General features: G+C 40.8%; 1 protein-coding gene across 1 annotated transcript; it reads left to right on the plus strand.

Annotated features, from left to right (window-relative positions):
- Positions 1 to 412: 412 nt before the first annotated feature.
- On the plus strand, positions 413 to 1,618 carry LOC113295759 (probable DNA-directed RNA polymerase). Its single transcript, XM_026544084.1, has one exon. The coding sequence runs from the start codon at positions 413 to 415 to the stop codon at positions 1,616 to 1,618; it is 1,206 nt and encodes a 401-aa protein (XP_026399869.1).
- The last annotated feature ends 14,883 nt before the right edge of the window (positions 1,619 to 16,501 follow it).

The following is a 16,501-nucleotide window of genomic DNA, read 5'->3' on the forward strand; positions in this document are numbered from 1 at the left end:
AGCAATGCAGGAATTTTATTTTAGGGAACAGAAAGCACATGATAATAATAAGGAGAATGTATATATTAAAAGTGGCTATCCCCATGATAATATCTTAGAAGACTTAGCTAATAAGATTCAGTTGGCTAGGTATCATGCCACAATAATAGAGCTAGCGTCAGCATACGAGGATTATACCTTTTATCTACCTGCCTTTATGGACTTCCGTGGTAGAATCTACCGTTCAGGTATCTTACATTTTCGTGAGAGTGATTTTGCTAAAAGTTTATTATGTTTTGCTCCAGCTGTAGGAAAGGATTTGAATGAGCAGAAAGAAATGCAGTCGGCTAAGGACATAATATACAATTCTGCTGCCTTTAAGTATCAAAAATTCACTAGTTAAGAAGAAGCTCTTCAATGGTATAATTTAAAGATGATTTCAGATATGTCTGATGAGAATTTAATAAACTTTGCTATGGATGCTAAAGACCCCTGGCAGTTCATGGCCAAGGTACAGTGGAACACATGTGATGAATACAAATTGGTTCCAATAAGTCAAGATGCTTCTGCAAGTGCCTATCAGATCATGAGTTTTTTATTTCTTAATGTAGATATGGCTATGAAAACTAATCTTATACCCAACTATAATGGTCTAATCAGATATTTCTACAAAGATCTTCTCTGTGAATTAAAAAATTATTTGTCTACTAAATATCTGGAGTCAGAAACCCTGATGGAGATGATTTTCTATAAGTTAGATAGAAAACTGATCAAAAGCCTCTTCATGCCTATGGTATATGGGAAGACCCAGAACAATATGGCTAATGATATTTGTCTCCAATATGGAAAACCAATAACCGGAAAGCAATGCCATGAAATCGCTAGTCATTGCCTTAAATTCTTTAAAGAAGTATATAAAGACATATATGATTTAATGAGGATGCTTAACTTCTTTAGTTGGATTACTTCGGTACATGATAGACATGTTCTCCATAGTATACCATATTTCACTACAAAACAGGATTATAAGCATTTTAAAACAGAAGAGATTTTTATATATGACAAAGATAAGAAAAGAAAGAAACGAAAAGTTATTATATGGGTCCCATCCGATGATAGAGACCACAGAAAAACAAAAGTAGCAGCTTGCGCTAACTTCATTCATCAGAAAGATGCATTTATTGCAATGAAAGTTGTTGAAAAATTATTGATTATAGGTGCACCTATATATACCGTACACGACAATTTTATAAATAAACCTCCTTACGTAAGATTAGTTCCAAAAATATATACTGAGGTCTTTAATACATTGGAGCATCCTGTTACAATTATAAATGATTTTCTAAGACTTAATATTCTCAATACCTACTTAATTGAAAAGGAAGAATTACCCTGGGAAGAAGATCATAGATATATGTATGAGCCTATACCTCAAACTCTGCTAGAGGAAATCTTGTATTCAAATAAACCACTTAAAGAAAGTAAACCGTCATGGTCAAAGAAAGTTAAGGAGCATGTGAAGTATTACACAGATTATACAGCTATTGTAGGATACCCTCAAGAGCATGGAGATGCAAAGTGGAATGAATTCAAGAAACAACTAGGGGTCATGGAAAGTAATTTCAGCATTCATTACTAAGGCACCGTGGGATGCATTTTCCATATCTCTAGCATGACTAGTGCCCTGAAAGTTATCTTGATGCACCGTGTCGTATTCATCTTTGGTATCTCATAACCGGTTCCGCTCTGACAGAAGCGATGACTCTGTTAGCTTTAATGATGTTAGACTCTTTATGTTTTAGTCTATGTTAGTGGAATTACATGGTTGGATAGATCATTGATGTGAATTTATTTGACCTATTTGTGAGTGAGTCTTACACCCCGCATTGACAAGCGTAGAAGCAGTTCCTAGAAAAGAGTATGGTTCTTCCCCCTTTCTTTGAGAGCATTCCACCTCCTCCAGTTGGATCTGCTATTCTCTTAGTTAAGGAATGACGTCATCCCCGCCTTAGGGATTCTACTTAACACGACCTTCATCTGCTGGTTCGACTCCCTCTCCTTAGCAGTCGAGTCCCATTCTGTAAGGAACTGACTTTCTTGTCCTACAAGGAAGGTCCTCTCTATGAGGTCGAGCACCAAAGCTTCATTTGGATAGGGAGGTTAAAAACCTAGATTACGTGGTTAGATAGTCTCATTTTCCTTCTATCCCTCTATCGATCCAAGGCTTATCTATGTTAATTCTAGGAGCACAGGGAACTCCTAGGATTAGCGGAAAAAATTGATTGAGTCTTCGTTAAGGAAGCGATCCCATTTCACTCTCGATAAGAACTTTATCAGGGTACAACTATACCACCGACTTCAATATGGTGTCAATCCCACCTATAAAAGAGTTGCGCGTCGGCCTTTGATCGGTAGGTATCTCAGGAGTACCTTCTTTCATTTGTTCCTGCTTCGGCTAGAGAAGACTCACGTTCGTCAGCAAAATCCAATTCTTTAACTGCTCTGGAAGAGAGACTTGCCTTCTCGTTCCTTGCCTAAAGTAGCAGATGGAGCTAATGCAGCCCATGCAGTAATACCACCAACATCTCCAATTTTTCCGTAGAAAGAAAGGAAGTATTTTGGGTATGTAGTTCACATCGCCCTTAGCTTTATAGTATTTATAAGACAATGGCCTCTCCTCAAAAATAAGCTAACGAATTCCGTTAACAGCTTTGCTTGTCGAATATGTATGGGTCACACACTACTTGAGTAAGAAAGACCCAGTTTAATAGAATAAGATAAAGTAAAGTCGCAAATGAGGTGCTGATCAAGTTGAAGCAGTCGTCTATACGATCTATCTCACAGAAAGGTTCAACTAATGGTCATCAAACCCAACCCTTCCTTTAGGAATCTAAATTCTAAACGTACCGACCTCCGGTTCCAATGGGGAGCTGAGCTGCGTCGCCTCCTACCTTCTGGAAAGAACCCGTTTTCATCTTCTATGTTGGATGGGAAATGCGGCTAGGGTAATCAACCTTGGAAGAAGGTAACGTAACACTCAGTACTTGACCCTTAACCCTGACTGGTATGTCTAGTCTATTCCTTTCGAAACAAGGAGGCAACCTTGTCTACCAGATACTGTGAAGAATGTTGAAGCATTACTCCAAGCGGAGCAACCGTCTACTTGGCATGAGGCATAAAAATAAAAGGACTATGATCCTCGCTTATGTATAAAACCTTCTTAAGGGTGTCAGAATTGAGCTAGAACGGGAGAAAGGGGTGTTGATAAGGTACCCCAACCGCCCCTAAGCAGCTCTTTATTAACCAGCGTCAAAAAGGCCCTTTAGAGGAGTAGAATTCCAGCTTATATCGTTTCTAGCCAGGGACAAGATCTCAAGAGCACCTCCAGTTGCAGCTGTTGTTCTTGATGGTACCAGCTTGGGGAAGAAAGCGAAGTTCTCAATAATCTAACTGATTGGTTATTAAGTCCCTTATTTTTTGGAGAGAACATGCCTTGTAAGAATATAAATGAGTTCTAGCAAATGGATTAGTCAAAGTGACGGGCTTTAGATACGTGTAGAGAGTACGGGCCAATGAATGATAATGGAGGGGGCCTTACGACACTCTCGAATCGAAGGTAAAATATCTAAAGGCCGGCGATACGTCTGCTATAAAATGAGAGTAGGCAGAAGTGCCAAAGCTTAGAGACAGCCATGCCCTGGTCAGACAGAATAAAAGACTTGGCTTACGTATGAAGTTTCGACCCTTCTCCTTTCAGGTTAACGGTGCCTTAATCCAATAACTGAATAAACGCATTCTCTCGTTTAAACGCTAATCCTTGCATCAAGATCAACGACGAAGTCATTACAAATTTTTTTATATGAACGCACTATTGGTAGAGAAACGAAAAATCTTACTCCTTCTTGGCGACTATATACTACCGTGTACTGTGCACCTCACTTACTATGATTGTTTTCATGCTCTAGAAAAGGGGGAGGGCTAAAGTGTAAGAGACAAAGTGACTCAATAAGACAGGTTCCTAAAGTATGTTTACTCAACTAAAATACTAAAGCTCGGTTCTCATAAGGAAGATCTAGTGTCCATAAGAAAAGATAGAGTCTGCGGTGGATGACCCATTTGCCCCTAACTCTGGGGTTTCTGGCAATAAAAAGCAGGTTTTAGATGTTTTAACTAACAATTCGAGGACTTAAAGCGACGCTTGACACGATTCACTGCTTAGCCGACCTTCCCTCAAATAAAAGTGGGTTGAGAATACGTAGTTTTTTGAGCGAGCAAATAAGCGCACGTCGGCTAGAGACGTCGAAGTGACCAAGAGTTTAGTTTTCCAGTTGGAGGAAGTGGCTAGTCAAATTAACCCCACCCTTCTTCAAATGACTCCAACAACAATGGAGTGTGATCAGATGTAGGTCTGTTAAGAGCAATCTGAGCTACATTCGGATTAAAATCAAGCCAATCCTGTGAAACTCACTCTCTCTAGCTCATAGCTTGTACAGTTAACATTCTTTTGACAATATACAATCCTCTCTAGTCTAATGAAAGTGGAAATTACAGTATTGATAGTTTATGAGGCGTACGATTGAAGTTTTCTTCTCTTCGATTATTAAAGTAGATCTTTTCTTACGATAAAAGTTTATTCTGATTACTACCTTGTGATGCAGCCACCTGAGCATACTCGACCTACTTTTACTATGTTATTTCGGGATTTAACCCTTCCAATCATCTACTCTTGTATGCAAGCAAGCTCTACTTTAACAGGTTCAAGATGTGTAGAAAACTCCATTCTCACTAAAATGTTGGTCGATGAACCGCCTTTCTTGCTTTAGCGGGCTATCTGAACTTCGCGACTACGAAAGTGTCTTTCGGAACAACTCACAATGGAAGACAGAAGCATAACATTTCTCGTTTTAGCAGAGACCTCAACAGAGGTGGGTTTATTGAAGAATTTTTCCACCTGGATCATAGTATAGGCACCAAGAGAAGTATACAATCAAGTAAACAGACATGATAAGAAAAGATTTGTGAGTTAAAACCTGTTTGAATTTAATGAATGAATGAAACTGGTTCAAGCTTTGAACTTTGTCACTGGATCTAACATAGTGCTCATAGTATTGCCGGTAAAAGCTCTCAATTTCCCGTGCATCGGTCTTTTTAACCCTGTAGGCGAGAGTTGATGCACTATCCTGCTCAATTAACCAGATAAACCGTAAATCAAACTGTGAAAGCTATGCCTATATTTAACTAAATTGATTAGAAATTAATTAGTCATATATTTACATGACTATGACTATATCATATACAATAGCAAAACAATCCAAGTAAAAAATCTCAAATGATGACTGCTCTAGTCGTGAACCTTACTATGTTTTATCAAGTTGCTAACTGTAAAATTAATTATTGCTCAGTCTTATTCATCTGGTTTAGGTTTTGGTGAGGTGCTATTGTCCTTCCCTCCCAGTTGTTGACCAGATTGGACTATAGTCTACCTGTTCTCTCAGTTCAGTACTATTTAGATCAAACGACCAGTACTAAAGCGGGGACCAAGTCAGCCTTTGCCTGGGATTGAAATGACAGCAACGTGACTTAAGGCATTGGTTTACTAAGTAAAGAGTCCAATGACAATCACTCGCCGATCTCAGATAGTTAGAATCCAATGTGTGTAGCGATTTCCAATGGAACGTTCTACCTGGGTGTAACCTGTTCTAGGCGTTAATCCATATTATAACTTCTCTATACGAGTTTCGAGCTCATAGAGTCTTTGAAAAGTTGTGATCTTATTCGAATAGTCTGCTAATTCCAATATAGGGATGAAGTCGACAGGAACCATATGCGGATCTCATATACTCGTATCCCGGAGTCTTCGATGTTGGATTCTTGGAGAAGCAGTTTCATCGTTAAGTGCTTCAACTGGTCTAGTTACTTGGTCTATTTAGTTAGCTTATCCGGGAGAAGCTGAACCCTATTCTAATCTTTGATTTGATTAGCTGCCATAGCCAACCCTACCAACGAAGCTCCCAGAAGGATATGTCCCAGCTACGGGTCGACTGATCCACATGATTTAGATGGTTTAAATGGCTTAAAATTCCCGTTTCACCAGATTTTATTTATTGGAAAAGGTATTCCCAACTAGATCAAACCTAAACTAAGTTTCAGCAGACATTTCAAGGTAACCAAAATATGTAGAGGCACCAGCTAACCGATCACTTGAACCAACACGAGAAAATATAACATAACCAAGGTCACCAGATGTAGCATAAACAGGGTCTTCAGAAAGGAGCGATAACTAATAAAAGTCTCTAACTAGTTCACTAGATCTTGCTCAATCACCTAGCTTAAATCCAAAACCTCTTGATTCAAGGCTACTTCCACTTGTGATAACGAATCCCGCACATACTGAATGCTCAGGATCTGATGTACCTGTAGATCCAGCCTAACCTAGAAACCAAGGTGATTAAGAAGACCAAGTCTTTCATATTCACCAAGACCTCTCACCTTTTCTACCTTCTAACCCATCTAGTCCAGCAACTTAACCACTATCACTACCCATTTCGCGATCACTTGAACCTTCGGGTCTATACTTCTTAAGCGTAGAACCCTTTTCTAGCCTAGCTAAATTTATAGAGACGTTTCTTATTGAACCAAGAACATTTTCACTACCTGACCTAACAAAGCAAGCTTTAGAATCAGTAACTAGCCTAGAGGAATCTTCACTTTATGTATTAAGACTCGCTGCTGCTCAACCAACCAGTCCAGATCTCGTTAAACCAAGACCGTTTCCACATGCATCAACTGATTCCTTTGGCCTAGGAAGCGAAGTACCAGCACTTCTTCCATCAAATGAACCACTAAGTACACCAGAAAATGTAGTATAAATAGAGTCACGAGGAAGGGCCAATTTTAAGCTAGAGAAGCAAGAATTTCCTATACTTCCATGACTTTCTTCACTACCAACAACTCTGGGGACCAAGAAGCTATGAACAAATCTGGTGATATGATTCCACTTTCGCCAGTTCCTAGACCAAGTCCAGTAATTGACTCAGTTTCACCAAGAAACTCAACCATTTCATGATAACCGGAACCTCCTAGACCTTACTTATCAAGCGTTGAACCTTTTTCTATCCCAGCCAAGCTTCTAGATCCTAACTGACTTCGACCAGATTAACCAGAGCTTAGTCCAGAATCACCATCCCTTTCAAGGGCATCCACTTCAGTTGAGGAACCTGCTAATCCATACCGAAGCCTAGGAACTGATCTACTAACTGAGATTTGGCTTTTCTAACCTGAAGCACTTGATAAAACTGGCGTAACTGACTGACCTACTTTTGTACGCTTTTACCTAGAAGAAGCTAATCCAACAGCTAAACCAAGCTCGAGAGTACTCTGCCCAGTTACTAGTCCAACGGAATCTCCATTTTATCGATTACCTAATATACCAAGCTTAGAAAGCCCAACAAGGTGACCAAGAAGACCCATTATTTAATCATATCCAGTAGGATCTGCTCCAAGCTGTACAAAGGTATATTCCTCCTCAAGATGACTAAACCTTGTTACTGTACCAAGGAATAAAGCACTTTCGGACCTAGCATAATCTGATCGAGTAGCTGACCAACTAACGAAGTTTTCTCCATCATAAATAGCCGAACCAGTTTCTAATGAATAAAGGGACCAAGCACCTGATATAGCTTCACGTTCTCCACCAATTAATTCAAACCTAGTTACTAGCTCAGCCGATGAAGCAGATTCTGCCTACTCTGACCTACTATCACCAGCCCTTTCACGATCACCAGCTCCTGACTAACCTGACGTAGTACTTTCTTCTTTATTATCATCCGCTTATGTTCAACCATGGTTAGGTTAGGACCTCACAAGCTAGAAGAACCCGAAATTGAGCCTGACCTAGTTATCGTATATGCATGTAGTCTAGAGCCAAATTATAGGTGAAAAATTAAAGTGCAAATACTTTTTGCATCTGGTGAGATCTAGAAAGTTTCCTGGCTTTCTTGTCCCACAAGGAAGGAACAAAAGAAGAAGCATCCTCCTTCGTCGGATCCCTTAGCCGTTTTTCTTCTCTACCATGACGAATGAGTAGGCATTGCTCTTTCCTTTGTCCTTCCCATTGAGCCCTCTCACTAGTGTAGTGGTTACTCCCGATCCGAAGCACCCCTTTTCCATTCATAGAGAGATCCAATCGTCAAAATCAATAAAAAGGCTATCATGGACGAAGATCCAAAGGGATCAATCTTGTTGGGAGAGACTGCCCAAGGAAAGAAAAAGGTGACTTCCAGATCAGGGATAATAAATAAAATAGAAACCAGATAAAATCGTATATCGAAACGACTTCTGGCATCACCGGAAGGATCGGAACCACATTCGTAGGCCAAATTTTTTTCTGAATAGGTCGAACTATTGGAAGTAAATAGAAAAGGAAGACCTAGTGAGATCAAAGAAACTAGCGGACTGATCACTAAATAGATACAAATAGGTGCAAATTCTGACATGACCACAACCCACTTACTTCTCTCGCTCTGCTCGCGGTGTTCCTTACTCGCGGAGCGGCATACCGAAAAAGTAGATTCTCCCACCTCCAGTTTTCTTTAATGCAAGGCTTCTCGCATTCAGGAACGAAGAGATTTCAAACTATATAAACAAATAAAATATGAAGAATGAAACTCCGGTATTGACTCGAGCCATAACTCTATGGAGCCAATCCAACGCGACGATGTCATTTCAATCGACAACCAAGTCAAAGGAAAACCCTCAATTTAGATAGTGAATGACCTCGCTGATCACAGACGCTATCTCTTAAAATGATCTCGCTACTTCCAGAAACAAATTCCTCTTAGATCGGAATAGCATGCACATCAGAGTCGAAGATTTCAGAGATTAGTGAAGATGGGCGCCTAATTCCAAATAGGCCTCTATCAGTGCAAGTCATCTAAAGAGTCAGTGTTGTCGGAACGAGAGAAGAAAGAGAAGTGGACCCAAACCGATTCAAGCCGAGCAATAGTGTAGAAAGCCTTCTGAAAGCGCTTTGTTCTTGTATGATCGATTGAGACTGTGCTTTCAGTTCTTACAAGCTGTCCACCCAGTACGCTTCCTTCATCTATTCAGACGAGCTAGCTCCTAGATCAGCAATGCGATGATCAAAAGTTCTCCGTAAAGGCAACTTTTTTATACTTTGCTCGCTCCTTATCTGGTGTCTGCTTGTCTTTGACTCTCTCGTTACTTTCCGCACTCTCCCTCGATCTATTCTTTATTATCCTCTTTTTTACTCGGTCCTGCATAGATCAAGAGCTAGAGGCGCTGCCCAGACGAAGACAATGGAGACAAAAATTCTTTGAACAAAGCGGATACCCAGAAAGAACTATCTAAATAAATAGTGAAGTTCCTTGCTCTAGAAGTTCTCTTGCAACTTTCATCGACTCTTGGATTTGAAATTGTACTTACATATGATAAAAGTGAGGCCCTTTTAATCAGTCCATGAAATTACTCCTACCAGGACTCTCCTTCCTTTCTTCGTTTCTAACCGTATCCGATCTTTCACAGGTTGCATTTTAGTGTCAAATGGATTCTATCCTAGCTAAGCCTCAATTAGGGAGTCAATTACAAAAGTGGGTCAATATATCTACTGGTCTTTTTACTACGCACCACAAAGAACTCTAAAAGGGACGCCCTTAAATCATACGCTTGAGCCTGCGCCTACACCTCTACTCTCTTTAGGGGCATCTTTCGAGGCTATTAAGGTAGAGAAAAATTCCTTGTTATAGGCCAAAGCTTAAAAGACGACTAACAAAGATAGATTGACACCAATGTGGATTCCCAGATTATTGACTTTAACTTTTAGAGTTTATATCTAGTACCATCCAGAGCGTATTGACGCAGCTGAAACGACCAGACAGTAGAAGCACATACTCCATTTAGGGGGCACTACATACCATTTAACCTATTGATCCTCTTTACACACATACTAAACAAGAAAATGCGCATCTAATCGGATATCCACACTCGCAAATACGCTACTAGCATAAAGGGTCTCCCTATTTCCATCATCGATATGGCCAAATAAGAAAAACACAGAAGGGAAGTCAAACCAAGAGACGCATTCATCGGGTCAGAGGCCTAGCTCCCTTCGTGATGTTTTACAGAGCAGATGTTGATTGGTGCTTTCTTGGCGGTCAACAGCTGCGCCTAAGCTTAGATGGCGGGTAGACCTTTTCTCTGTCAGTATTGTCAAATCCTAGTTTTTGTTTCTTCGATTATAGCTCTGTTCATCGGGTTTACTCCCGAAGTAAGGTAGGCGTGGTCCAATACTCCCTGTAAAAGAATCTGGTGATCCTGAATGGATGTATGTAGAGTATGGTATTATTCATTGAACAAGGCTGACTTCCCGTTAGAGAATAGTTCGATCCTTGATTGCATATGTCTCTTTTTGCTTCTAATTGTAAGGAAAATAAGCCCATCATATAAGCAAGCGGATCCCGCAGAGTATAAAGAACCCAATCCTGACAGAGTATAAGATTAGCTGAGGCATTAGTTTGCCTGAGGAAAGATGCCAATGTTTGATTTTCTCTGATATTCATGAATCTTGGTAATAATTGAAGCGTTCCACTTGGAAAGTATGTTCCAGATTTTTATTTTAGCATTGTAAAGAAGTCAAACTTGGTAAAGAAATCATAGCATTCAGTTTTAGAGTTTACCAAATCAGAGGTGGTAAACAGCGCTTAAAAGCTGCTATAAGCGGCTTCTCAATCAACTATGACAAAGAAATGGACCTAACTTTGATAGAAACTTTGGTATTTTAAGTACTCGACAAGAGAGAAAGGGACTGCAAAGTTGACGCTTCTTTGTTCCTGAAATCTCCTTCCTGTAGAACAAATCCCCCAGCTATCTCAGTTTCTTTTCCGCCTATTGAATCTGACAACAAATCCAGTGTGTTATATTTGCCAGTAGTGCCGATTCTAGTGCCTGGCCCTAAAGTTCTGTCCGTTGAGTTGGGACTAAAGAATCGAGAACGTCTGCGGCTCTAAGCAAGAGGCAACTTTCAAATGTAGTAACATGCAATCCTTTATATATTAGCGTGAATAGCAACCCTTTATTTCAGATTAGATTATAAACATAGTCATGAAAAACAGTATAATTCTCCTACAGTAAGTCTTCATTTTTCAGAGAAAGAAAGGAGATGAAGATCTACAAGATCAATTAGGTATCCTCCAATCTAAGGCAATGCGCTAAATGCAATCATTTGCAGCAAGTTCACATGAATCGCCCTATGGATATTGACCGCTAAGCGTTTGCTTCAGTCCGTCATTTCTGGTAAGAAGGGAGCCATTGCTAGGTGCCTGCGCTGTCTGTTGTCGTATCAGGATATGTGAAGAAGGCAAGCATTGCTTGTAGGACGAGGGTTGAGACTGATTTTCCATGGGGCATAGTAATATGCTATGAGCAAGTCTGCTTCAGATGTTAACATATATTATTGAAGTCGCGATTAAGCTAATAGGTACGACGAGGATGCCTTATTTATTTTCTCCGATATGAATTAATATTCCAAATAATTGAATCTTGAGCCTAGGTCCGGTATTCTCCTTTTGCAGTGTGAAGTATTTGAGCTAGTTAAAGTGAGGCATCTGGTGGATTATCATAGTTGGCTTCCCCTATTGGATGAACTAATATTGTAGTAAGAATCTAAAGTAGTTCTTTAGAACCAAGAACAAAAATGGGGGTGTCATGAATCTTTCTTTGACTAACAAAGTAAGCTCCTATTGGTGTCAGGCCTGAGATCGTCCCTTCCAGTTTCGAGAATATAGGCGAGAAAGGTGCTATGTTATCAAGGGAGCGAGACTCGTGACCGATGAGTGCCTGCATGAGTAGTTGGAGTAGGAAGGAAGCGAGTCTATCATCTAGACGAAGCGATGAAGCAAGAGGTATATTGAGAGATCTACCCTACATATAGAGAGAGTCTATAATCTTGGCGCTAAAGCAGATATTGAAGAAGGGAAGTATTAACCAATAAGAAAATTAATAAGGGAATGTATTTTTTGCTAATGGAAGAGGGATCCTAGTGACCGATAAAAAGAACGCCGTTCAAATAGGCGACCTATAAATGGTAGTAAGAAGAAGTAGTCTCGAAGTCGTAATAGCGCTATAAGGGATAGGCCGCTAGTTCTCTCATTCTGGGTACTAACAAGTAATCTCATAAGTGAAGCCCTTCCTTCTAGGATATAGGGTTTCCACTGTTAACCATCTAAGGTGTGTCTACAAAAAACTAATATATTCTTCGAGGTTATACATCCCAATAGGGAGTGTACGGTTGGTAGTTTTCGTCTCATCTGAGGCAAAGAAGGACACCGTTGCTTATAGAGCTCTGTAGGTTTTCGGCTAATCTGTTCTGTGGAATGCATGACTTGCAAATAGTTATAGACTCTCTTTTTCGGCATGCATCTGAGTGGGAGGGGCTTCCTTCTTTCCATATGGGTAGGTAGTAAAGGATGGGTCCGAAGAGATGTGTCGCGGAAAGATATGATTGATTCCAGAGATGCTCTACCCGGGACTAGTCCCATTCCCGATATGGCAGAAAGAAATAATAAAAAAAACCCCTGTATAAAGATCTTCATTAGTGCGTAAGCCAATTGTATACCACCACTGATAAACACAAGAATAGGCAATATTCACTGGTCCGAGAGCACCCCCTCGAGTAAATGCTTCCACCGCAGGCCTCAGACGCTGGTGCCTTCTTTCTTGTGGTAGCTTCAAGCGCAAGTGGGACTGTTCCACCTGAGCCGAATTTAGAGGGCATACCCCTTAGATTAGCGGACCTCAGATATAAAGGAGAGGCGCACTTGTCAACGGTTAACCCTCCTCATAGCCAGAGTCCGTGGCTTTGCTTAACTCCACCAGTCCTTGAAGGTTATATTAGATAAGTACACTAGACTGGTTAAACCTTTTTTATTGAGTTGCTTCACTGAACTATAGTATATAGCATGGTGAGGCCTTTGCGAGCATGAATCATTCCGTCTCGTACCGGTTTCCACCAGGTCGGGCAGGTGCGGGCGCTTCTGCGTTAAGAGAGGTGAAGCTTAAACCAGATTGATTCAAATCAAGCTATCCATAACCCTCTCCCGCATCCTGATTTCATTACGTATAAGACGCATCGACCTAGTAGGAAAAAGCTGCAGTTGTTGCTCCTCGCTCGCCTGCTTTGATGGGAACCTCAATCAGCCTCCCTCTTTGATTCCCCTTTTTTTCGTCGCTGGAACCTATAGTTGTTGCTGTCGATAAAAGCATATATTCCATCTTAATAAAAGAGGGGGAAGCGTTAGCCCAAAAGCTGGTTGAAACTGCCTTCCTAGTTGCTTAGTTCGGTACGAGAAAGTGAACGATCCGGGAAAGCAGAGCTTTCGAGCTATAAGCACTTGTTGATGCCGATGCGGCAGGATGCATTAGTCAAAGGGAAGGGGGGCGGGAGTACAGGTTGTCACATGTTCTTCAGCCAATACCTTTGAGAGTAGGGCTAGCCGGGATAAGTATAAGTTCCTAAACGAAACTTCGCTAGAACTCAATAAAACAGGGTCCAATGAAGTTTTATACACAACAGAGTGCTTTCGTGCCTTTTGTCTAAAAATATCCTTTGATACCGTTTTCGAATCTTTAACTCGTTCGATGCCTAGCAAGGGAACTGGTGTGAGCTTCTTTTCCTAGGTCTTGATCCGATAAGTCGTAGATTCTTACACTAAGGGACGCCACTAAGATCAAAGCTTTGACTAAATTCCCATCTCTTTTCACAACTTGCACTTTGAATTTGTATTTACATAAATGCCTCCTCAAATGATCCGAGGTGAAGGAAGACATGAAAACCAATTCCTACATACTACATAATGGTACCTTGGAAGAGATTCATAGCTGTCAGTGGACCAGACCGAACCTCAAGTGAGGTGACTCCTTCCCCGGGTGAAAATCCATACTCAAATATGAGGGGCGTGAACATGACTTGCATTATTCAATAGGGCAGAGTACTGGTTTGAGGCGTTCCACTCGTGGTATAAGCTCTGGTGAAGAGATGCGACGAGAACGTGACTGCATGCACTTGAGAACGATGTTCCGCGGGTTAGGCTTAGCACTTTCTTCGATTTAAGCTCTAGCTGGCGAGGTAGACACCAGAAGAGGCGGACAAATATGCTCTGTAAAAGAATCTGGTGATCCTGAATGGATGTGTGTAGAGTATACTAAATCCCAGCAAAAGTTCCATCTATTGAACTAGGAAATCCACAAGAGAATATAATAGCATGAACAAGGTCACCAGCTGATGTCAACCCATCAAGCCCTGCTGATCTACCCAACCTTGAAGCCAATTTCTCTATTCCACGATCTAGGCCAGTTTCGCCAGGAAATTCCGGATTACCAATGAAACTCGAGGGATGAAGTCACTCGACCAGCGGGAGAGGATCTTTAGAGACTCGACTGAAAGAAGAGGAACCCGAGAACCTCTCACCATAAGAATCTCCACTTTAACGAGTTCCTACACTTTTGACTTCAGAATCTGGTCTTGGAGCTAATATAGTAACGAAGTTTTTTGAACTATGATCATTCAATTCAGCATCTACTGACCAATCTGACATAGTGCTTTCTTCATTATACCTAGCCAATTCTGACATTGTACATTCTAAACTAGACCGAGTAACTAGCCTAGACAAATCCCCACTTTCCTCATCTGTTGATCTAAGCCCAGCCGATATAACCCAACTTGATCCACATCCAACAAGAGCTCCTTCACCAGCTGACTCTGAATCCAGATCTTTTCTACATCTACTAGTTAGCCCAGACCTAGCACTTAACAACGAAGAATCTCGAGCTAAGCCAATAACAGACAAAGAAGCATAATCAACAAGTGATGAACTGGTTGCGATACCATGAAATATAACACTTTATAATCCATTAAGATCCAACTTTGTTTTAGTATAACTTGGCGATGACTAACGGGTAGACCTGACTAAGCGAATTCTGCCCACTTTACCCTAGGTTTACCAGTCCTTTCAAGATCACTACCTCGTATTGAGGAACTTGCTAACCTAGTATTCTCTAAATCTACACTTTCTTCACAAGCTCAGCAGCTCTTGCTCACGAATCAAGGAACTCATTATCTACAGGCTCAAAATTGCTAAATTCGAGGCCACCCAACATAGTAGTTTCTCCACTTTCACCAATTCCTGCCCAACTAAAAAGGCCAAGTAGCCGATCTGATAGCTATGACAGACCTGACCCATCTGAAGGAGTACTTTCTTTACCAGGTAATCCAGGTCCACTAACAAGGCCAAGAAAGGACCATCCATATTAAGTAACTAGCCCAAACTCTTTTTTCCAGATGATAACTAGTTACTAGCCCAGCTAACGAAATTTCACGATCATCCACTAGAGTTTCACTAATTAAGCATCCAAACCAACTAGACACAGTTTAACCTGCAGTTTAAAGATTACTTATTACTACTTAGGAAGTAGCTAACCTAGTATCCAAACGATTCCTATCAGTTTATCCAGGTCCAGCTGAAGCACTCGTATCTCGACTGGCAGATGTACATAGAACCTTGAAGCTAATTCCTAAGTACCACTTTCTTCACTAAATTCAGTAATTCCAAGTCCAGTAACTCCCCAGAATCACCAGTCATTTCACGAGTTCATACCGACTAACCGAAATCAGACCCAGTTTCTCCTGAATTTATTGACCCACCTTCCAAAGTCTTCCCTTTATCACCTAGCGTAACTGACCTACCGAATGGACTAGATAGATCTGATCACCCTGATGAAAGACTTTCTTCTGCACTATGACCAGTTCCTACTATACCACCTAGCCTAAACCCATTAAACATAGTCTTTCCTATGAATGAAAGACCCGTTTAACCAAGTTATGTCAAAGAGCCTGCTAACCTCAAGATCTCCATCTTCTCCACTTCCACTAGCTGGACCAAACCTAGTAGCTCCAACATAATAAACCTAAAGTTCAGTTAGACCAGGCCCTAGTACTGCAGTTCTGAGGCTTCTCAGGTCTAGAACCGTTCCAAAGCTAGCAAGATATGTTTCAAGGTATACTCTTATCGAAGTTACAACAAATGTTACTGGGCCTAGATCCTCAGTAGGAGAAATTGTCTCAGTTGATAGTTGGGAATCCGTTTCATCAAGCAGAACTGGGTCAGTAGATTCGAGACTCGTTATCGCAAGTGCAAGTATTCTAAGTCCAAATAGAAAAGGTTATGTGCTTGTTGATTAGGAATGATCTGAAGAAAGTGGGATCATATCAGCTGATTCGTTCCTTGGTTCTTGGCCACATGAGCTACCTCAACACGTATATAATATCTAACACTTATATGGCATGATATTTTCCTTTGGCTGATTACGAAGTTGGGTCTTGAACTCCTGTACTGGATGCTCTCGAGGAGACTATTTACTTTATCCTCATTATATGGGAGACCTTAGATCTACTTAGTTTTCCGAACCACCCTAATGCCCGCGGCTTCCTAAAGGAGCAACTAGCTACAGC

Source organism: Papaver somniferum, chromosome 7 (genome assembly GCF_003573695.1).
Source record: "Papaver somniferum cultivar HN1 chromosome 7, ASM357369v1, whole genome shotgun sequence".
Classification (NCBI taxonomy): Eukaryota; Viridiplantae; Streptophyta; class Magnoliopsida; order Ranunculales; family Papaveraceae; genus Papaver; species Papaver somniferum.